Source organism: Scyliorhinus torazame, chromosome 3, assembly GCF_047496885.1.
Source record: "Scyliorhinus torazame isolate Kashiwa2021f chromosome 3, sScyTor2.1, whole genome shotgun sequence".
NCBI classification, from domain to species: Eukaryota; Metazoa; Chordata; class Chondrichthyes; order Carcharhiniformes; family Scyliorhinidae; genus Scyliorhinus; species Scyliorhinus torazame.
This window is the reverse complement of record NC_092709.1, coordinates 286,135,059-286,159,587: the sequence shown is the minus strand read 5'-3', so window position 1 is coordinate 286,159,587 and position 24,529 is coordinate 286,135,059. Positions and strand designations below refer to the sequence as shown.

Genomic DNA, 24,529 nt, shown 5'->3' with positions numbered 1-24,529 from the left:
ATGAAGACTGTCGTGTTATTCACCCTGGGGTAACACAGACTGCAACTGGATGCAGTTGTACGGGAAAGCAGACACCAACTTAGACGTTGGTTCAATACGATTTATTGAACTTCTTGAACAGTGCGCACGTTGGTCATCGACTTCAGGAAGCAAAGTGTCGTACACGCCACTGTCTGCAACAAGGGGGCCGAGGTGGAGAGAGGTGATAGCTTCAAATTCCCCAAATCTGCCCTGGTCCACCCATGTCGATGCTACGACCAAAAACGCACAACAGTGCCCATACGTCCTCAGGAAACTAAGGAAATTCGGCATGTCCATGTTGACTCTTACCAATTTTTACAGATGCATCACAGAAAACATCCTATCTGGCTGCATTGGTATGGAAACTGATTGGCCAAAGACCGTAAGAAACTACAGAGAGTCGTGACCATAGCCCAGTGCATCATGCGAGCCCGGGCACCCATCCATTGACTATGTGTACACCTCCCGCTGCCGTGGGAAAGCGGGCAGCATAATTAAAGACCCTCCCACCCAGGTATTCTCTCTTCCAACCATTGGTCTCTCTATCATCTTCTCAACTGAGTAGCACTACACTCCGTATGCTTCTATGTATTCACAGTGTGTATTTATCGTAGGTCTTATGTTTATCATGTATGAAACAATCTGCCTGGACTGTACACAGAACCATACTTTTCATTGCACCTTGGTAAATGTGACAAATGTACGTCAGACACAAGTTTGCGTCTGACGTACAACGGCTTTTATAAATGGTCGCCCTCACCCTCTCCCTTTCCCTTGTTGGTGGTACATTCTGATTTTTTCCCCCTGCTGAGGTTTTTATTTTTTACTGTTTGTTGCTGGGAAGGGGGCCTGTATGGCCCTTCCCCTCCTACCCTTACACCCCCCATTCTTCATTTTGTGCCTTCCTTGTGATCCATTCCCTCCTCTCCCCCCTCTGCTCCTGTCTCTAGAGTGTGCCCTCCCTTGTCTTCGTCATAATATGCACTCATGCACATAATGAGGTAAAGACAGGCAGTGACAGACACCCAAATTAGCCAATCAACACACAGGACAAAACACAACCAATCACCAGACAGAACACTAGAGGGGCGCTTCCTACTATAAAACACACGAGGCATCAGCACTCCGCCTCTTTCCACTGGTGACAACTGTAGTGACAGTCAGGGTGTATATATCAGTTAGCACCTTCTACACGTGGCTCAGAGCTAGTCTGGTCTAGTTAGTTAGAGTTAGCACACTTAGAGTAGTAGAGTGTCAACCCACAGCAAGCTGTTCCCATTAGCTGCTGACACAAGGATTAGTGAGGCAGATTTAATATTTTGGGTTGAATAATATGCGTTGTCACAGTGTATGGACCACATATTCAGATGTGGCTGGTGCTTTGGGCCCCCAATGACGCCAAATAGTGGGTCAATTGGACCATTTAAGAGGGTTGGGCTCTGGGCTGCAGACCGAGAATATCCCACTCAATCAGAGCAGTAGAGCTCAATATTTGGCATTGGAGCTCATTTGTTGTGACCTGGATCGAGATCATGGCGTGTAATTTAAAGGGCCACTCTGACCTCTTTGGCAGCACGATGTAAAAATGGACCTTTCTGCATAAGCTCTCAAGGTTCTTAAATCATAAATTTAAATAAGCACTCATCTTCCATGAAGCACTTCTAGCGGCCAAAGAACACTGAACAGCCAAGATTTAACTCTGACCTCAGACAGCTTACCATTATAGCCTGCCTGATGAATAACAGGAAAGACAACCGATGTAAATCCGACTCTGAAAGAATTTTATTCCATTATGCACATATTATGGTAGTTGATTGCCTTTTCAATGAGCACAACTAGCATTCTGCCTTCAATTTGCATAGTGCGGGCAAACACCCGATTACCAGACCCAACCACTAACTATTATCCCAGATTGGCATGAAATTGGATGGGCATTTGAAGGAAATAAGCTTGCAAGGCTACGTGAATAGAGTAGGGGACTGGGACTGAACGCTTTGCGCTACTGTAAGCAGGCAGGGACTTGATGGGCTGAATGGCCTCCTTTTGTGCCCTAATGACCCTGTGACTTTAATTTATTTGTGGAACATTTATTGAAATCTATAATTAAGGCCGGGATGATTGAGCACATAGAGAAATTTGAGCTGATTGGAGAAAACCAACATGAATTTGTAATGGGTAGGCCATGTTTAATTAACCTCAATTGATTTTTTGATGATATAATGTTTATGGATAGAGGTTATATGGACTCCCAGAAGGCATTAGATAAAGTTTCACGTAAGAGTCCATTATCTAAAATTAAAGCTCATGGAAATTATTGAGCTGGTTAAAGATTGGTTAGGCGGTAGAAGCCAGAGGCAGGTGAGGGGATTGAGAAGGTAGAAATATGGAGACACCTCAGCCCTTTGAATTGCCCAATAGGTTCGAGCAACTTATGGGGACGAAAGCATAGATTGCAAGGTGGATGAGCAAACTAACCATGGCACCTGGTACTGAAAGCCATTCAAGCAGAGAGAGTTAATAACTTCTTCGTCAACGATCACTTGCTAGTGAGTATGATTGTCCACCTAAGAAACTCTGTGTTACTGGCCAGTGCTTCTGTGAGCCCTTGTACGGCTGATGAGCCTGATCCTAGAGCCGCATCTTTGGCCGCACACTTGCCAAGTGTTTTCCAGAGGTGGAATTGGACCTTGGACTCCAGATCACAATTATTTCTTTCTCAGGCTCCTGTTCCGGGCCTCTTGTAGCTGTCGGGTAGCCTTGAAGAATTGCGTCCCTTCAATCAGGAGGTTCCTCCAAATAGGTCTCTTCCGAGCAAGGGTCTCCCAGGCATTGCATTTCTTGAGGTAAGTATTGAAAATGAAATGAAAATTGAAAATCGCTTATTGTCACAAGTAGGCTTCAAATGAAGTTACTGTGAAAAGCCCCTAGTCGCCACATTCCGGCGCCTGTTCGGGGAGGCTGGTACGGGAATTGAACGCACGCTGCTGGCCTGGTCTGCTTTAAAAGCCAGCTATTTAGCCCTGTGCTAAACCAGCTAAACCAGGGTGTCTTTGTCCTTTTCTTGTTCGGGAGACTTCCTTGAACTGGGAAAAGAAGATTTCCTTTGGCAGCCGGGCCCCTGACATCCTAGTATGCCTGCCCTCCAAGCTGATGGGTAGAATCCATCTCAGACAGCTTTTCTTTTTTTTTCTTTATTCGTTCATGGGATGTAGGCATCTCTGGCTGTGTCATCGTTTGTTGCCCATTCCTGAGAGCATTTAGGAGTCAACCATATTGCTGTGGGTCTGGAGTCACATGTCGGCCAGACTGGGTAAGAATGACAGATTTCCTTCCCTAAAGAACATTAATGAACCAGATGGGTTTTTACACCAATCGACAATGGTTTCATGATCGTTATTAGACTTCTTTAAATTCCAGATTTTTTTAAATTTAATTCAAATTCCATCATCTGCCCTGGTGGCACCATCTGCCATGTCCCCAGAGCATTACTCTGGGTCTCTGGGTTACTAGTCCAGTGACAATACCACTATGCCACTACCTCCCCATACCTCTCCAGGGCCTTGAGATGGCATCCAAATGTAATCCAAGTTTACAAGCTGCAAACTGTTATTTTATCTTCTAATGAGAGTCGACAGTCTGGTTGGTTGGCGGTGTCAAAAATACAACTTTATTGCTAATTATTCACTTTAATACACTTGAATAAGAACTGAATCATAGCTGAGAAACAAAATATCAAACAATACATGTAAAGGTCAAACGCATGGCAAAAACAGCATTAAACATAAAAACATAAAGAAATCATTTTAAACACAAACAAACTGAGGGATGATTCAAGAATTCAGGAAGGCAGGAATTCAGGAATGAAATCTTGACCACGAGGTCTTACTTTTAACAGAATCTTTATCGATGGTCTAATCCCTCATTTACTCTCATCGTTTTCTAATTCTCAGCTTCCTGATTTGTTCAAATAGATATCTGTTACTTAGAGGATGGTTTATTAAACAATCATTGGCCATTACTTAAGATTCACTGGTGTCCATCAAAAATAATTCAGTGTCTACGGGCGGGATTCTCTGATCCTGAGATTAAGTGTTGATGCCGTCAGAAGTACGGTAGCATGGTGGTTAGCACAATTGCTTCACAGCTCCAGGGTCCCAGGTTCAATTCCGGCTTGGGTCACTGTCTGTGTGGAGTCTGCACATCCTCCCTGTGTGTGCGTGGGTTTCCTCCGGGTGCTCCGGTTTCCTCCCACAGCCCAAAGATGTGCAGGTTAGGTGTATTGGCCAAGCTAAATTGCCCTTCGTGTCCAAAAATTGCCCTTAGTGTTGGGTGGGGTTACTGGATTATGGGGATAGGGTGGAGGTGTTGATCTTGGGTAGGGTGCTCTTTCCAAGAGCCGGTGCAGACTCGATGGGCCGAATGGCCTCCTTCTGCACTGTAAATTCTATGATTCTATCTAAGTGCCATCGCGTTTCCCGACGGAGTCAACACAGCCCCAGGATCAGCAATTCTGGCCCCTACAGGGAGAAGCAGGGCGCTGGAGTGGTTCACGCCGCTCCAGCTGCTGATTCGGCTGTGGAATGGGCGTCGAGGGGTGCGCGCATGCGCAGTGGGTCCAGCACGAACCTATGCATGCGCAGTCCCACCGGCGTGATTTCCACGCATGAGCGGTGTCTCCCTTGTCCACGCTGGCCCTGACCCAACACGGCGCAGGGGCTGGCACAGAATAAAGGAGGCCGGGAGACAGCGAGGCCGGCCCGCCAATCGCTGAGTCCCAATCGTGGGCCAAGCCACATCGGAGGCCACCCCCGGGGTTGGACCTCCCTCCCCTCCCCCCACAGGCCGCCACCCATCCCTTCATCGCTGAGGTCCCGCCGGCTCAGAGCAGGTTAGAACGGAGCCGGCGGGACTCTTTTTTTTTTCCGCCACTCGGCCCATCCGGGCCGGAGAATTGCGTGGGTGCCCCATAGAGCGGCCCCCGACTGGCACCGCACCGACCACGCTGGCCCCAATGGCGACAATTCTCCACTCTGTGGAGAATCGCGTCCTGGCGTCATGGTGGCATAGCGCGATTCACGCGCTCCGCCGGCGATTCTCAGACCTGGCGCGGGGTCGGAGAATCCCACCCTACGTGCGCAGCCTCATGAGAATAGGTTTCTCACTCCGCTGCGGGCCATAGAACTTGTTGTAACTAATTAGTTGATACATTCTTATTGCTAAATGCACTGAAATACAATAGTCTATTCATTATATGAAACATTTATTGAACAATGCCTGAATTTCTACAGGCAAGACCTTAAAGTTCAATAGTTAATTCATCATCTGAAACAATGACTATCTTTTCACAGTCAAGGCATTTTGAATAATTCCACTCTTTAGCTATGCACTCAATCAGCACCTAAATAAATCAATGAATCAATAATCTATCACAAGCCATATAGAGGAGTTGGTAGGACGTTTGCCCTGTCATCAAAGGTTCGCATTCTTAGGGGCAATTTAGCATAATACTCCGTCGGCCTCGGGCCTTCCACCCCTTCGGGCAGACCCACGATCCTCAGATTCTGCCACCTGGATCTGTTTTCCAGGTCTTCCATTTTGGCTCGCAGACCCTTGTTGGTCTCTATCACCCTCTGCAGCTCCTTCCCCCTTCGAGGTGAATTGATCACTGTGCTGTGATAATGCCCCTTCCACCTCCTTCAGTGTCTCACCTTGCTCCCGCACCTCCGCCACTGCGCTCGATACCACCGCCCTCACTGGGACAATTGCCTCCTCCACCAGCACTTTCAATACCACCCCCATCTCCTTCTTCATCGCTTCCATGGGCTTTGTGAACTGTTTTTCAAGTTCCACGGCCATCACCTTGGTCATTTATTCTGCCGTGAGCAATGCGGCCTCCCCTGGTGCCCCAGCATCTGTTTTCCTCACAGTTCCTGCGCTGACTTTTCCACTCACCGGCGGACTTTCATTGACCCCCTTTTTCACGTCCATTTTTTTCCAAAACCTGGACATTTCTCCTCACTGTGCCTTCCTTCAACCTTTTCAGCTGGGTGTTAAAACTAGAGTCACAGACAGACTCTCGGCGATTGTGGCAAGGACTAAACAACATAACGGGCTACAAAGCGAAGCCGAGCAGTATCTCCAGCAGCAGCGCACCCCTCCCCGATGAACTCAATGCATTCTATGCTCGATTCGAGCAGGTAACCAACAATCTGCTGTCGAGTGCCCCAGCAGCCCATAACTCACCCATACCCACCATCACAGCTTCCGAAGTCAGATCGACCTTCCTGAAAATGAACCCTCGGAAGGCGACGGGCCCGGACGGGATCCCTGGTCGTGCACTCAGAGCCTGCGCGGACTAGCTGGCAGAGGTGTTCACGGATATCTTTGACCTGTCCATACCCCCTCCGAGGTCCCCACCTGCTTCAAGAAGACCACCATCATACCGGTGCCAAAGAAGAACCAGGCAACGTGCCTCAATGTCTACCGTCCGGTGGCCCTGACTTCAGTCATAATGAAGTGCTTCGAGAGGTTGATCATGAAGCGCATCACCTCTATACTCCCAGAATGCCTTGATCCACTGCAATTCGCATACCATCGCAACCGGTCCACGGCAGACACCATTTTCCTGGCCCTACACTCATCCCTAGAGCATCTCGACAACAAGGACGCCTACATCAGACTCCTATTTATGGACTACAGCTCCGCCTTCAACACCATAATCCCAGCCAAGCTCATATCAAAGCTCCAAAACCTAGGACTTGGCTCCCCACCCTGCAACTGGATCCTCGTTTTCTGACCCACAGACCACAATCAGTAAGAATGAACAACACCTCCTCCACAATAGTCCTCAATACCGGGGCCGCGCAAGGCTGCGTACTTAGCCCCCTACTCTACTCCCTGTACACACACGACTGCGAGGCAAAATTTGGTTCCAACTCCATCTACAAATTTGCTGACGATACGACCAAAGTGGGACGGATCTCGAATAACGACGAGTCAGAATACAGAAGGGAGATTGAGAATCTAGTGGAGTGGTGCAGCAACAACAATTTCTTCCTCAATGCCAGCAAAACTAAAGAGCTGGTCATTGACTTCAGGAAGCAAAGTACTGTACACACCCCTGTCAGCATCAACGGGGCCGAGGTGGAGATGGTTAACAGCTTCAAATTCCTAGGAGTGCACATTACCAAAAATCTGTCCTGCTCCACCCACGTCGACGCTGTCACCAAGAAAGCACAACAGCGCCTATACTTCCTCAGGAAACTAAGGAAATTTAGCATGTCCACATTAACCCTTACCAACTTTTACAGATGCACCATAGAAAGCATCCTACCTGGCTGCATCACAGCCTGGTAGGCAACTGCTCGGCCCAGGACCGCAAGAAACTTCAGAGAGTCGTGAACACCGCCCAGCCCATCACACGAACCTGCCTCCCATCCATTGGCACCATCTACACCTCCTGCTGCCTAGGGAAAGCGGACAGCATAATCAAAGACCCCTCCCACTTGGCTTACTCACTCTTCCAACTTCTTCCATCGGGCAGCAGATACAGAAGCCTGAGAACACGCACGAACAGACTCCAGCATTTTAATGCTTGGCTCAAAGATCCATAGTTGCTGTGCCCAATTACGTTTAAATGGTTGTTTGTCTGAGGCATGGTAATTCAGGTAGTTATAAAAATATTATAGATCCAGAGTGCTGTTGAACACTATCACATGAACAACAGAAATTACCCCTGAAATGTTGCCATTAAAAGTAATCAGGAGCACTACTCAAGACATCATCTGTTACTTAAAAAAGGCTGCAAAAAGTGAGGGAGAAGTTAAGCCTGACTGCTGTAATTATATAGCATTTACAGATAATATGACTCCATATTTTTGACAGTGAAGGAGAAGAAAGATACAATCATGAATATAAATTGAAAGTTCACTTATAATTGTTAGCCAGTGAGGAAATATAACAGATCCTTATCAAGTTTGATAAGCGGTGAAATCTCTGATGTTGAAAATGGTGTTGACACTAATTAAAACTGGTAGCGAGTGAGGCAATGTTTCCGCCTTCCCCCCCGCCCACCCCCCCCGAGTCGAATAAAGCTATTGCTTCACAGAATCACAGAACTGTTACAGCGCAGAAGGAGGCCATTCAGCCCATCATTTCTGCACCACCTCTCTGAATGGGAATTTCACCGAGTGCATTCTTCTGCCTTTTCCCTGTAACCCTACACATTCTTCCTTTTCAGATACAAAACAGAAAATATTGGACAATCTCAGTGGGTCTGACAGCTTCTGTTGAGAGAGAAGGGACTTAAGGTTTCGAGAATGCTTTGACAAAGAGTCATCCAGACTCAAAATGTACGTCCCTTCTCCCTCCACAGATGCTGTCAGACCTGCTGAGATTGTCCAGTATTTTTTGTTTTTGGTTCAGATTCCAGCATCGGCAGTAATTTGTTTTTATCTTCCTTTTCAGATAACAGTCTAATTTCATTTTGAATGCTTTGATTAAACCTGCCTGCACAACACACTCAGGTAGTGCATTCCAGACCCTAAACACTCGCTCTGCAGAAAGGTTTTTCCTCGTGTACTTTTGCTTCTTTTGCCAATTACGTTAAATATCTGCCCTCTCATTCTCACTTGCCTATGTTACTTGCGCAAGTATATGCTTGACACTTTTCAAAACTTTGGGGGCCAAAATTCTGTCGGGCTGCACATACAGTTGGATCACACTTGCCAGGAGGCTTTGCTGCTATGCTCAGGAGACTTCCTCAGATCAGCTGGATTTTCCCCATTTAACATGCTCTGCCAGGGATCCATGCCACTGGAAGGTCCTCTCAGATACCTGGGTGCTCCCAGGGCTGTTTGTAACAAGGTGTCTGTCGCATCAGAATGCCCCAGCATCAAAATGGCTCTGGCTAAGTTCGCCAATAACATATTTTTAAAAAATATTTTTATTAAAATTTTCCAGTTTTAACAATTTAACAATTAGATATATAAAACACATAATATTTACAGAACGAGATGGTTCTTATGTACAATTTACATGGTCCCCTTTCATTGGCCCTCCACCCTCCCTTGTTCACTCTTCTCCCCCCTCTACCCCCTACTATTAAACGGGCTCCATTTTGGCCCCTTCTTCCGCCATGTGTGTTGTACAGTTTCTTTCATTTTGTAATTGTTGCTGTTGCCCCTATGGCTTTGTTGGCGGGGTTCTCTGCGCCCCACCCCCCTCATGCTTTCCCAGTATCCCCTCCTGATATTTCCATGGATTCCTTCCTTGCTGCCCCACCCCCACCCTTGTTCCTTTCTGTTCTATGTGGCCCTGCCTGCCCTCATTGGTCCATCCTCCCCCTCCCTTCCTATTCGCGATTGGCTTTGAACAGGTCTTGGAACAGGCTGGCAAATAGCCTTATGCTTTGTGGAAGCCCTTGTCTAACCCTCGGATGGTGTATTTAATCTTCTCCAGGTGGGGGAATTCCGACAGGTTTGCCAGCTCCTGATCGCCAGCTGAGCAGGATTCTCCGGCGGGCGATTAAGGAAGTAAAATCCAGAGCATCGGCTCTCTTCTCCATATGTAGTTCTGGCTGGTCTGACACCTCGAAGACTGCCACTCTCAGGCACGGCTCCACCCTCACCCCCACAACCTTGGACATTGCCTGAACGAAGGCCGTCCAGAACCCCACAAGTCTGGGGCAGGCTCAGAACATGTGGGCATGGTTGGCCTGACCTCCTTGGCACCTTTCACACTTATTTTACTGAAACTGTGGCTTATTACCCATCCCTTATCAGTCTATCCATTCCTTCCACCCTGTTGATCACTCCATTCTCCTAAAAAGATTATTACATTGACCTCGCTGGGCCACAATCCAGCTCCTGATAGGCCTGGCTTGATATGAAACCTGTCATTGCTTCCCGGTTCTGACCTTCAGCTGTGCTTTCAGATCTGCAATCATCATGTCTTATCATCAGATCCAATCAGCTTATTTAAAGATTGACCCTGCATCATTGCTGTGGATGTTCTGTTCACTTGCTTCAAAGAACAGGTTAAGATTGGAGGATTGTAGTAGGATCAGAGGCAGTAAGTCACTGGTCCCATTTTAATTCCCTTCCCCCCTCCCCCATGGCCCTTTAACCATTCAATCTCCACAAAGCAGAGGACATTAAAAATCAAGCCCATGTCTTTGGCTGATATTTCCAATGGGAAGCTTGTACTGGAGAGGTTGAGAGACTAAGGGCAGATTGTTGGGAATGCCGGAGGCAACAGTGGAGGTTGGGAAGATAGGCTATGGCTGTAGATGCCCAAGCAAGAATCGGCAGGAGTGTATTAGGAAGTGAAGGCAATTCCATGAAGATAGAAAGCAGTGAAGGAAGCATTGAAAGAGGATGGCATGGTCATTGTTTCAAAGGCTACATAAAGGTAACGGGTGAGTTTTGTGAGGAGAGGAGTGATGAAAGCAGTTCTGAAAGAGAGGGGACAGTACTAGAGGAGGGGAGCTTTTTATAATGTCAGCTAGTATAGGAAGAGAAGATAAGACATCATATGGGGAAGATATGCTCAGGGAAATTAAAGACAGGCATGGTCTGAGGTTAGAATAGATGAGTCGACAAGGGAAAAATGGCAATGTAGAAGAGGAAGTTAAAGAGATTGCCTCAATCTCTGCCCTACTCCTCACACTAATTGTTGGAAGTGAAAGAGAAAGGGGCAGGATAAAAGGGTTTAAGGAGGAGGTTGATCATTTTGCTTTCCCGTGTAACTAAATAATGAGAAGATATGGCAGAGGAAACAGGTACCTTAGTGGTCAAGTCTGGCCTTGTTGTAGATTGACTTCAGTTGACTACCAGACACACTCTATAGTACCAGACACACACTAGTCTGTGTTTTTCATATTGAATGGAGTGAATATTTTGACCACACCAAGGGTAATAATAATAATAATAATCACTTATTGTCACAAGTAGGCTTCAATGAAGTTACTGTAAAAAGCCCCTAGTCACCACATTCCAGCGCCTGTTCGGGGAGGCTGGTACGAGAATTGAACCCGCGCTACTGCCTTGTTCTGCATTACAAGCCAGCTGTTTAGCCTAGTGTGCGAAACCAGGGTAATAATCATAAAAGAAAGATGTAGACAAGGACAACAAAAGTATAGGAAAGCAAACGGTCTATCAACAACAATCACTTGCATACTTCAACATTGATATCCTCTGCCCATTTCCTATACCCATTTCCTCTACACCACCCTGTTAAAAACTCTCTGTTAAATTATTTATAGCTGCACTTTCAAACTTCTAACTGCCAAGCCTTTGGTCCTTCACTTGGCATGGTAACCTCTTCAGCTGTTCATCTGCTCAACCTCTGCCTCCCCTCTACCTTTGTAAATGAGCTGGCATCTGTGATGTCCTATCCCTATGCCCTAGCTGCTCACCATGTGCCCAGTGAGTCACCACACAGAGACACCTCTTTTAATCGAGTGAACAATATCTGAGCTAGTGCTGGTGAGAGTCAGAGTGATGCCGCCGGAGCTTCCACATTCTCGGCATCTGACTGAAAATGTCCGGGAAGTGTGAAGGAAAAGCAGAGTCAAAGAAGTGGGGGGTGAAAGTATCTGGAGTTTGTCATATCGAGAGTGTGGGAGAGAAAGAAGTCAGAAGGGACATGAAGAGTTATGTGAAGAAACCCTACACAATGTCTCTTCCCGCATTGGCAGGCAGCATGGCCTTGTTTCTGCCCCTGACAATAACAGCCAGCACACTTTCTTCGAGGAGGGCCTGCTGCCTTGAGTTCCACAACAGAGTTTCCTGCAGCAATTAAGGGATATAAAGTGAGAGACTTGTCAGAGAGTGGGGTGGAGAAGGTGGAGCCGAATAGGAGGTCAGGGATATGTGGGAACAAAGGACAGATTGACAAAGATGTCATGGGCAAAAGACAAAGGGAATGTTAATGGTAGCATTAAATACTAAAGATGTTTCTGATAGTGGTATAACGATAATATACCAGAATGTGTTAATAGGACAACAAAGGTCAGGACTCAGTGAAAGCAAAACTAAAGAACAAGTGACAAATGGCCCAGTGGGGGTTGGGGAGGTCGAGAAGGGGGGGGGGGAGGGGGGGGGGGGTGATGGTGGTAGGGGGGCTGCATTGGGACAAAAGCAAACAAAAGAGATCAAGATGGAGAAGAAGGTTTGACAGTCCAAAGTCATTAAACTCAATGTAGCATCCAGAAGGCTGCAAAGTGCCTAATCAGAGATGAGATGTTGTTCCTCCAGTTTGTATTAGGCTTCGCTGGAACATTGCAGCAGGCCTAAGATGGACTTGTGGATATGAGCACAAGATGCTGAGTTGAAATGGCAAGTGACAGGAAGGTTGGAGCCATGCTTATATTCTGAATGAAGGTGTTGCACAAAACAGTCTCCCTAGTGTAGAGGAGACCACATTGGGAGTAGCAAATACAGTAGACCAAATTGAAGGAGGTGCAAGTGAAATGCTGCTTCACCCATGAGGAGTGTTTGGGGCTTTGGGCAGTGAGGAGCCATAGAGTCATACAATACTGAAAAGGCCGTTCCGCCCATCGAGTCTGCCCTGACAAAACTACGCTAAATCTACACTAATCCCACTTTACAGGACTTGGCCAATGGCCTTGAATTTTATGACATTTCAAGTGCTCATCCATGTACATTTTGAAAGTTGTGAGGTTTCCCGTCTCTCCTACCCTGTCAGGCAGTGCATTCCAGACTCTCACCACCGTCTGGGTGAAAAATATTTTCCTCAAATCCCCTTACTTTAAATTTATGCCCTCTCATTATTGACCCTTGATCTAAAGGGAACAGCTGCTTCCTATCTGCCCTGTCCATATCCCTCAAATTTCTTATAACCCTCAAGCAGGTCCACCCACAGCCTCCTCTGCTCTGAAGAAAACAATTTGAGCCCACCTAGCCTCTCGTCATAGCTCAAATGCTCCATCCCAGGCAACATCCTGGGGAATCTCCTTTGCACTCTCTCCAGTGCAATCACGTCCTGCCTTTAGAGAGGCGATCAGAACTGCACATGGTACTCCAGCTATAGATTAACCAAAGTTTAGTACAGGAAGGAGAAGATAAAGGGGTAGATGATGCACCTTCTGTGATTGCAGGTGAGAGTGCCATGGGAAGAAGCCTATCATGGTTCTGGGAGGGAGGGGAAGGGATGAGGGCAGAGGTGTGGCAATGGGTCAAACACAGTTGAGCACCCTTTCAACTACAGTGAGTGTGAACCTTTGGTTGAGGAAAAAGGCAGACATGTCAGAAGCACTGTTTTCGAAGATGGCATCATTGGACCAGGTGCAACAGTGGGTGAAGAAACTGGGAGAATGGGATGGAGTCCTTACAGAAAGCAGGGTGTGAGGAGCTGTAGTTGAGGCAGCCATGGGGTTGGTGGGCTTGTCATGAATATTGGTGGTCAGTCTATCACCAGAAGTGGGGCGGCAGTGTGGCACAGTGGTTAACACAGCTGCCACACCGCACCAGGGACCCAGGTTCAATTCCGGTCTTGGGTCACTGTCAGTGTGGAGTTTGTACATTCTTCCCGTGTCTGCATGGGTTTCCTCCGGGTGCTCCGCTTTCCTCCCTAGATGTGTAGGTTAGGTGGATTGCTAAATTGCCCCTTAATTGGGAAAAATAATCGGGAACTCTAAATTTATATTTTTTTAAAAAAGAGATGGACCATGTGAAGGTAAGAGGTGGATCTGGAAGCAAAATTGATCATTTTTTCCAGGTCCAGACAAATGCATGAAGCAGCACTGATACAGCCACCAATGCAATTGAAAAAGAGTGGTGGGAGGGGGCCTGAGGAGGACTGGAACAAGGAATGTTCCACATGCCCCACAAAAAGACTTGCATAACACATCAGCTCTGAAGAAGAGTCACGTGGACTCGAAAAGTTAACTCTCTGTCTCTCTCCACAGATGCTGCCAGACCTGCTGAGTGTATCCAGCATTATCCACTTTTATTTCAGATTTCCGGCATCCGCATTATTTGGCTTTTATGTACCCCCTCAACAAGTTGTCATTAAAGTGTGCACTCCCATTCACTGTCCCTCCTTATATTAAAATAAAGACTTACATTTACTAGCATCTGCCACTTGTCTGCCCATTTCCCTTAGTGTTGGCTTCTTGAAGATATTTTTTACAGGTCTTCCTTGCTGCCTACCAAATGCATAATTGCTATTCATTAGCCCCCCCCCCCCCCCCCCCCCACCTTCCCGTCCCCAACACCATCACCACCCCGACCAAAATACCTGTCTCTTTATTCGCCATGTGGCAGATCTAATTGTTTTTTTTTCTAAATGCAGCCAATATTAATCAAGTAACAATACGCATATCCCTGCTGCTCCTTTTTTTATTGAAACGCACTCAGGCATTTACTAAGGGTTCATTAATAAAAGCCTTAAGCTTATCGGGTAAGTGGAGAAAGCCTATTCCAGTCACATTCAGTCTGCAGCCGGGGAATGGACGGAGGCTGCGCTAGTGCAGTGTGCATGTGGAGTGTGGGGGTATCACAGAGCAACGCGACGTATCACCAACGCAACCACCTACCATTTCTGCAGTGCAGAATTTTGACTCCGTCCATTTTTATTTCACATATAAAAGCAGAACAATAGGTTATCAATATAATCGACTTACTTTTCTTCCTTTTTTCTCTCTCTCTCTCTCCCTCTCCTGTTAAGATAAACGAAAAGATATGGGCCTGGTGTCGTTTTCCTGTTGAGGTGTTTGCACTATGAGGATTTGCAGGATGGTTCGCATGGCGAGTGTGCTGGGTTTGGTGATGTTAAGCGTCGCTCTGCTTATTCTATCATTGATCAGCTATGTCTCACTCAAAAAGGACAACCTCTTCTCCACCCCGAGATACCTCGGTTCAGCCGGCCCACGGCTTTACATGTTACACAGTGGATTTCGGTAAGTGTAGATTTTTTTTTAAAATGCCTGGGATCAAAGTCAACAGAATCTGTTGGGAAAAAAATTAGACGTTTTGTCAGTTTGCAGCCCCGGTGCCCGACTTGCGTCCCAATCGATTGACTTCACCCTTCAAACCAAAAAAAAACCTTTATTATTTATTTTTCAGTCAGTAATAATGGTGTGTGAGAGGAGCAGGCCCGTGCGCCCTCGCGGGCCGGCAGCATCTGGGTGCGTGTTGTGATGCTGACATGTTCAGTCTCCCCCCCCCCCAACCACCTTCAGGCACCACTGTGGAATTGGCATATTTTAGACCTATATACCCCGCCTCCACGCCGTGGGGGAGGCTATACCAGATGTTTGCAACATAAATGGATTGTCGTCCTTTGCAGAATGATGTGCAGCTGTCTGTCGCTTTGTTATCCGCACAGTGGTCCTCGCGGGGCCTGGCGGTGCTGCATCCCTCGCTCCCGCTGTCTCTGGGGTATTGATTATTTCCCACAGCACCGTCATTCCTCCTTTAAGAGGGGGGGGGGGGGGGAGGCAAATGCTTCAGTCGGAGTTGTTGCTGCATGTGTGCATATAACAAAAGTGTAATTGTCTAGGTTTCATTGTGATGACAAATATCATACCATCAAATACGTCCACCCTTGTATCTCTAAAAGAAATAACATCTGTGTTGTGCAAAGGCTGCAGCGTTGCTGGCATCAGCACGCTTAGAAAATTTGTGCAAAACTGACTTGACATTCAAATCTGAAGACGAGATGCAGAGCTTGATTGGGGAGCGTCATAACCAAATGACCATCTTCCTTTAAAAAAAACAAGGAATCTGGTTTTGGGACTTTTTTTTGTAATGCCCATCCGAAGGTGTAATTAATCCCCTTGCCTTTCAATTCTAAAACTATCTACTCCATGCCTTTCTTAAGACCTATTATCAAAATTGTGGTTTTATAACCTAGACAGCACAACTTTGTGCCAGTTATCTTCGGCTTCTAAGTGTCCAAAGGTTAGGTGGGGTTACAGGGATAGGGTGGGGATTGAGTCTGTGTAGGGTGGTCCGTGCAGATTCGATGGGTCGAATTCCTCCTTCAGTACTGTAGGGGATTCTCTTATTCTATTCTGTACAGGAACATCAAGGGACATCTGTTCTAAATGTTCCTGTAAATAATCCGAGGTTTGGAATGGGGAGGTGTTGGGGGGGGGGGGGGGGTCACGTAGGGGCCGGGGGGTGAGGTTGGTAATTCTTACAGTTTCTGGAATTGAGATGTTACAGTGCAACCTTTCAAACGTTGTTTGTCCTAGCCAGTTAGTTCACGGTATTGATTTATATGAAGGTTCTTTTACATAGATAGCAACTTACATTTGTACAGCGCCTTTTATGTAGCAAAATATCCCAGTATGTTTCTCAAGAAAGTAATCAGACACATATTGATATGGAGCCAAAGGAGACACTGCAATGAGTGTCTCAAAGCTTGGTCAGGGAGGTAGGATTTAAGAGTCATCAAAGGGAGGAGGTACAGTGGAGCCACAATTGCTGAAGGAATGGCAACCAATTGAGGGGCAAGAAAACCAGTATGCACAGTCGGTCAGAATTATGACAATGGACCTTACTGCGCCCTTAAGTAAAAGAGAAGATTCAACTACAGATAAATATTTTACAGAGGCCAGGAACAGGATCCAGTGTAAAATCAAGCAAATTTAAAACTAACAATTCGATTAGCAGGACAGGTGATGAGTTCTATCGGGCATTGTCAAAAGTAGAAATGCAGTAGATAATATTGAATCCATTGTTATTGAGCTAACTAAAATGGAACACCATGCATTTCAAAAGCCCCTCATAAGAAAGACTTGTATTAATCTAAGATGTTTTACAATCTCTGGGCGGCCCAACATGTTGGCAGGCAGTGAAAAACTCTACTTTTGTAATGCAGTCACTGTTGTCATGTAGGCATGAAACATGGATTCCGGGGTCAACATATTGACACCAGCAAGTAGCTCCACATCTGCATAACTGCTACAAAGGGAGCACACCAGGAAATGAAAAGGAATGTCAAAGAATCATTACAACTAAGGACGTTTCAGAATTGGAAGCTAGTAAATCTGCTATGCATATTGGAAAAAGAGGGATCAAATCTGACCTGATCACTGTAGGCCCACCCACCATGTGTTAGGATAGGGGAAAAAGGAAGGCGTTGGCTGGAGAAGTACCTATATAGCAGAATGTGCATAAGAAGCAGTTAGCCTGGATTTAGCAGAGGAGATCCTGACAGATAAATCTCCTGGATCCATCCCGACTATGTTGTAAATCAACTAGGTAGTGGAATTCTGGAAAATACCATTTATTTAGACTCTCAGAAAGTCACTAAACAACAAGAAGGTGCAAATAAAACTGAAAATCAGGAGAACCCAGAGTAGTACTTAGAGGTGGGTAAAAGGATGGGTAAGCAGAATGGAAATGAAAATACTAACCAGAAGATAAGTATCAGAATACGTGAAGGTTCGAAAGGAAGAGGCTATTGATTCAACAATGTAGAAAAGCAATTTAAATAAAATATATTAAGATTTTAGGATACTTAACTGGCCGGTGGAAATCCATGTCTGTTGGGGCTATAGAAATATGTATATAATATATATGTACATAGACCAGAAGCCAAAACGTTAGGTAATTTCAAGAAGGAATTAGATATAGCTCTTGGGACTAAAGGGATCAAGGGTTGGAGGGGGGGGGGGGGGGGATCAAGGTTTTGGACTTGATGATTAGCCATGATCGTAATGAATGGCGGAGCAGGCTTTGGGGCCGAATGGCCTCCTCCTGCTTCTATTTTCTATGTTTGTTTCTATGTTGACCATACATGCGACCAGTGACAACTTTGCTCCGCCTGTTCAGATGTAGTGGGTGCAATAACAAGATTGGTCACAGGTGTCAACTGAAAGATTAAAGAGATGCAGTCCCCACAATGAAGAACGAAAACATGACTGAGGGGGAAACATCACTGAGTTTGAAAAAGTAATACACGATGCCTAATATTCCAGGTGCGACGGCCCGGATTAAAATTGGGCGAATTAAACCACATTTATATCCTTAAAAGAGGAAATGCTTGGGATAATCTAGTTAACTGATAGAGTCAAAAATACCAGGAGGAACGATCTGCCTGGACTGTGCGCAGAACGATACTCTTCGTTGTACCTCCGTACACGTGACAATAAATCTAAATCTAAAAGAAACAGGAGCGTTCAGAATGCAAATGGGAAGACGGGTCAGTAATTCCAGAAAGAGGAGCTTGTCTCAGCTGAGCAACATGTTCCTCCCTTGGTTTCCTTCGCGTTCACGGAACGGGCATTTAATTGGGAAAAGCTGGAGAGGGGTTCTCAGGATGAAACAGCAGCAAATTGGACAATGGGACCTGTAGGGTACACTGGCCCCCGATGAAAAGGCGTTATTACATGGGAGGCAGCAGCAGCGGGTCTGTACAAGGGAGATCTCCCAGAGGGACCCAGCTGAAAGTTGCAGACGGAAAGAACTAAATTGCAAAAAATACTAGTAAGAGCAATAGGGCAGGGATATATTTTCAGATATCAAGAACAGTTTGCTGGGGTACAGGAAATGGTTTCGAGTGCTCGAGGCGTTTGAACTAAGCAATTTGTCGAATCTTCCGCCCTAACTTGGTTTGATCAGTAACTTGACGCCTCTGTTTGGAAAGTTGTCTTGGGGGGGGGGGGGGGGGGGTGCTGCGCGTGCGCTTTCTGGACACGAGCCTAGAAATGATCAAATAAATGCTATCAATAAATTGAAATAACGCTTATTTATTGTAATCAGTCAAATGTTTGTAGCCAATCCAGTTCTTTCGTCAACCGAGCCGTGTAAATTGGTGAGTGGCATGGATGAACCCAGAAGGCAATGCTCTAAACATTGGTGGCGATTCTTCCTTCAGGTCACAGTTTTCGTTGAAGTTTCTGGATCCTTCTTTTTTGCCAGCTGGAAGTGGCCTTAACGACAATCTTCGTGGGAAACCTATGAAGTGGGCTTTCAACACAACTTCCTATTTAAAACAAAGGCAAGTCACTCTGCAAAGTGCAAAGTTCCAAGTGTATATAATTCTTTCCTCTTTATTTCATATTTTCAGAAGTTCTCATGCTCCCTCCACTGCCCCCCCCCCCCCCCCCCTATAATGGGGAGGTCTTCAAATAAAATCAGAGTCCTGGTGCAGTCTTCATTATGGGAGAGAAGAGCAAATTACTGCGGATGCTGGAATCTGAAACAAAATCAGAAAATACTGGACAATCTCAGCGAGTCTGACAGCATCTGTGGAGAGAAAAGGGAGCTGACGTTTCGAGAATGCTTTGACAAAGAGTCACCCAGACTCAGAAGCTCCCTTCTCTGTCCACAGATGTTGTCAGACCTGCTGAGATTGTCCAGTATTTTCTGGTTTGGGTACATTATGGGGGAGATGGGTACGGTCACTGGGCTAATAATCCAGAGGTCCAGGCCTCATGGTAACATGGGTTCAAATCCGACAACCACACAATGAATAGATCTAGAATTAAAAGCTATCTCAGTAATGGTCACCATGAAACCATTATCAATTGTGGTGAACCCACCTGGTTCACCAATGTCCTTCAGAGAAGGAAATCTGACGTCTTTACCTGGTCTGGTCTACATGTCATGGTCCAACCCCACAGCAATGTGGTTGACTCTTAACTGCTTAAATGGCCTCGCAAGCCACTCAGCTCAAGGGCAATTAGGGATGGGCAATAGATGCTGACTTTGCCACTGACATCCCAACCCCCATGAAAGAAGTTGAACAAAGTTATGTAAAAGTATTCCAAGTCACGATTAGAGATACGGCCAATAAGAGTGTGAATGGGATGTCTCACTGCGCTATCAGTAATAGGCATATTTCAAAGTTACAGCTTCTCAAAAGGAAGGGTTTTAATAATCAGGATGTTTGATTCCTCCCTTGGTTCCATTTATTTCTCTAACAGTTCAAACCTACTGAGAAATGCCTCCTAGAAGTTTGCGATCTGAATTCAAATCCATTCTCGAGAGTGAACTGAATTAACTCGTTCTTTATTTAACTTTTATTTCAGAAAAGACATCAGTCGCTATGTCGACATTTATAAAAATTTCACCTTGGTTAAGAAAAACGTGCGAGTTGGACAATTGCTGCATTATGACTATTCCAACCACAAATACGTATTTTCCGTCAGCAATAGTTTCCGATCGTTGCTCCCCGATGTGCCGCCCATCTTAAAGATGCACTACAACACGTGTGCGGTGGTGGGGAACAGTGGCATCCTCATCGGGAGCCATTGCGGAGCTGACATCGATAAATCCGATTTCGTGTTCCGCTGCAATTTCGCCCCGACTGAATCTTTCGAAAAAGATGTCGGCAAAAAGACCAACCTCACCACCTTCAACCCAAGCATCCTGGAAAAGTACTACAACAACCTGCTAACGATCCAAGATCGAAACAAGTTTTTCCTGAATCTCAAAAAGCTGGATGGAGCCATTCTCTGGATCCCCGCTTTTTTCTTCCACACTTCCGCTCCGGTGACAAGAACGTTGGTAGATTTTTTTATCGAGCACAGAGCCCAACTGAAGGTTCAATTGGCTTGGCCTGGGAATATAATGCAACATATCAATAAGTAAGTATGCTGAGGTTCAAGGATGTTTTGACATGCCACTTCCATAAATATTCCCAAGATAGTTCATGTCAGGTATTCCAATTATAGCCTTCAATCGTTTCATTCTGATAACGCAAGCTGGGTTTTAACCTGCTGTTCTTTTCTCTTTGTTTGCCGACCGCCTTGTTCCTCATTGGTTTCGGGTTCCACGCTTTCTTCAACCTGTGCCTTCTCCGAAACGTTGTTCAAAAGCCTTCCTTCCAAATGTATCTCCCACCCCATATGGGCCAGAAGTCTTGGAGCAAAACTGCCTGGAAACTCATTATTCGCCCCACTGTTTATTCCCGAAAAGTGACATTTATTTCATAGTAATCACCGTTTTAAAATGTTAAAGTTAAAAATAATCACAGACGTGCACATGGAAAAGACATTTTATCCGCCAATCGCTCAAGTGTTTCTCCACATGTTCCATAGCATCCTGAATTCAGGGCCACCCTCACTCCAGTCCCTCCCGCACAGCTCCAATTCCTTGGCCCTGTTCATCACCTTTCTCGCCTCATTTCTAGTCTCCGCCGTGGACCACCGAGGACATTCTCCCCGCCCTTTTGCTGTGTCCAAACGCCCACAGCATCTGATCCTGGATTCACCCACCAACCTCCACTTCAAGCTCTGCCATCCGGGAAATTCTGCTTTCTTTCCCGGGCACAAGCCAAACCACTGCTCCACCCCGCAGCCCAGATGACTCGTGTACCCCCCCCCCCCCCCCTATTCTTCACAAACAACTTCAATTCTGAATATCGGGATTAATTAAACTATTAAGTGTTTATCTTAGCACCGGAAGTCAGGAAAATCATTCGCCTATTGGAAATTTGCATGAACATTTGGAATGATGGATTCAGAATAATATTTTGGATGTTTATGCAATAATATACATCTGCTTAGGGCCCCCTACCACCTCCCCCCCCCCCCTTTGTAACCCTGGTCCTGGATCCGGGTTCAGACTCTGGGTTTCCACCAGTTCCCAAACCATGGCCTCATCTGCGCCACACGAAGCCCAGGTGGCTTACAGCGGCGGGGGAGGGGGGGGGAGTTGAGAGTGTTATCAAAGTTTTGAAATTCCAATCGGATATTAAGATAGAGAAATAATTCGTTTAGTGGACCCCATACAGAAAGCTATGCTGGGAATGTAAGCATGTGGAAGACAAAGGTCAGTCTGGGAACAACTCACACACAGGAAAACCGGTGGAAGAGAAAGTGGCAACAGGGCATAGAGAAAAGAGTAGAAGATCAATTGAAGGACAAATCGGGGGGGGGGGGGGGGGGCAGTTATTATTATTGAATAAATCCACCAAATTGTTTTTGTTAATTGAACACTCGTTTTGTTTAACATTTTGTTGCTTTGCCATTGAACAGATATTGGAAAACTAAACAATTGGCGCCAAAGCGCCTAAGTACAGGCATCCTGATGTACACATTGGCCTCTGCCATTTGCGAGGAGATTCACCTGTACGGATTTTGGCCTTTCGCGTGGGATCCCAACACGGGGAAGGAGTTGCCCTATCACTACTATGACAAAAAGGGGACGAAATTCACCACCAAATGGCAAGAGTCCCATCAGCTTCCGGCAGAATTCAAGCTGTTGTTCAAACTGCACAACGACGGCCTGACCAAGCTGACTCTTTCACACTGTGCTTCTTAATGGGATGCGTTTGAAGTGCCAAGTCATTTCTTCGTTTTCATTCTTGTTCGGTTTATGTTTCAAAGTGCATTTTTGTACCCAACGCCTCGGCGACGCTTCGTGGAACACAACTCCAATCCATTCGAACACTGTGCCACCCATCTGCTCCTGACTTTCCGTGTACCTCCGTGTAGTAAACATTTATTGTAGACTGGGGAGCGCTTGGGCCTTTGTTGGGTCTTTTGCCCAACCTCTGACCAAAGGTTGGACCTTTCCTTTACAAATAACCGAATGAATGTATTGGACAGCAAGAACATGTTTTTCGGTATCAACTGGCAGATGGTGAGAGGGAATGGCCTGGCATTATCCGGCCCTGGGATGTTGGAGGTGGCATCCAATCAAATTAGGGATAAGTTAACCAATGGTGGCCTCACCAGCGAATCTCAAGTCCCGCCAATTAAAATGAAATAAACCCTCCTATTAAAACCGCTCAGGTTGTTTTACAGAACGCAGTGAAAAATATATACATTAAATACATATATATATATTAAAGCGGGGGGGGGGGGGGTATAACCCAGTGATTTTGCCCAGGGACTTTTGTTACCTGATATTTGCCTGTTTCAATAGTGTCAAGATAATGAAGCCACGCCGTCTGCATTTGCAGCGTGCTCCGCACGGGAGTTGCTCCAATCATCTTACTTCAGAACCTGTCCTTTTTTTGGTGTTGCAAGTTTGAGGTCAATTTCTTCAAATATTTTAACAGGAAGCAGCCAGCCAACTCCATGTACGCTGGCTGATTTATAAGACCCAGTAGGCCGTAAAATAATGAGTATCACCACCAACAACGGTTCAAGCAGAAAAGAGTCTCCACAACGCTCTTCTTGTAGTTCAGTTAGACCCTGGAAGGAACGGTCGAGTATCGGAGAATGAAAGAGGATTGCAAAGTAATTGTTTATTTAAACATATCCGTAAATGGAAAGCATTTGATATCTCTCCAAGTCCTGTTGATATAGCATATCTTACATGGCTGTCAAAGTGGACATGCGAGTCTTTTGTATGTACGTGGCACTCTTTTTAACATCCAATGAACGGTAAATGTACTACTTTTGTATCGGTACTTTAAAAAAGACGTTTTACTTCCTTCACAGCTTCAAAAGAGACAAATGAGTATTGAAGTTATATTGAATACTTTTTCTTTTGCTGGTTTAAGTAACTGCCGCTGTGTTAAAGCAGGGCTTTCAAGAGGTGATCTCAATTCTATGTTGTATTGCGAAATTGAAGAATTTTATTGATTCTTGTCTGTAAATATTTTTCTCATGCCTGCTATTGTTCATCTATATTAAATTACTTATTAAATTCTGTGAGAATTTTGTTTCAATGGCATGACCAGTTGTTGGCGACTGTATAAGGACATTTGAATCAGTACTTCGCTCACCCATTGATAATAACACCGCATAGAGCTCCACAAAAACATGAGAAAAAGTTATCTGTATTTTTTTAAAACTCGATTTGCATTTACAGTATCATGAGTAGGTCTACTTTGCTTAGAGCATATTATTGTAGTTATCTTGGCTACAATCGTGTGCAGCACTGTGAAAATAAACAGGTTACCGTCTTCGAACTGTAGACAGAAAAGTAATGACCACAACGAGGTGCACATGAATGTTCAAACACCAGAATGAGCTTGCCCCAAAATAAATGTCCAGCTACAGGATTTTTTTTAAAAAGCACCGCTCCACACCAGAATGTCCTCAACGGGTTACAACAAACCGAGTCTGACTTGACATTGGTGCAGAATTAAAATTGTTATTTTCAAATTGCCTTAAACGGGGCGGTTTAATACCTCAATGCCGGCTTGAAGGAGGGAAAGTGGGGTTGTGCGTTGAAAATAAATGTTTTTTTAAAGTTTTGTTTACTTGCAGACCTTCCGAGGTGGAGCTTTGGGGAAATTTGAGATCTGGGGGTTTCATATGGTAGATGCGTATAAATAGCAGGTAAACTAAGGTGTAGTTGGTTAACCGTAAGCCAACTTTAACCCATTGATTAGCCCCACGAATTACACCGTCTCTCCCTAAATACAGTATGCACACAAATACGAGGAATTTTCCCATTTTGTGACAATGTCGGTCGCGCCTTTCCAATTCCCCTGTTTGTATTTGACCGCCTTTCTCGTGTTGGTCAATGTTGTCCTGCAAGTTAGACTCCTTAATATGTTTCATTTATTTCGCACTGCCCCACTTCCTCCTATCCTTGCTGAAACGGGGGACAGGAGAATGCTGACTGTT

General features: G+C 45.6%; 1 protein-coding gene across 1 annotated transcript; it reads left to right on the top strand.

Annotated features, from left to right (window-relative positions):
- The first annotated feature begins 14,765 nt into the window (after positions 1–14,765).
- On the top strand, positions 14,766–23,605 carry st8sia3 (ST8 alpha-N-acetyl-neuraminide alpha-2,8-sialyltransferase 3). The gene is made up of 4 exons (XM_072497363.1): positions 14,766–14,944; positions 18,874–18,996; positions 20,030–20,587; positions 21,980–23,605. The coding sequence occupies exons 1-4, from the start codon at positions 14,766–14,768 to the stop codon at positions 22,263–22,265; spliced, it is 1,146 nt and encodes a 381-aa protein (XP_072353464.1). The 3' UTR covers positions 22,266–23,605.
- Positions 23,606–24,529: the final 924 nt, after the last annotated feature.

Coding starts and splice junctions, on each gene's coding strand:
- st8sia3 (XM_072497363.1), top strand. CDS start 14,766: ATGAGGATTTGCAGGATGGTTCGCATGGCGAGTGTGCTGGGTTTGGTG. Junction 18,997..20,029: donor ACTTCCTATTTAAAACAAAG/GCAAGTCACTCT, acceptor CTTTTATTTCAG/AAAAGACATCAGTCGCTATG. Junction 20,588..21,979: donor ATAATGCAACATATCAATAA/GTAAGTATGCTG, acceptor GCCATTGAACAG/ATATTGGAAAACTAAACAAT.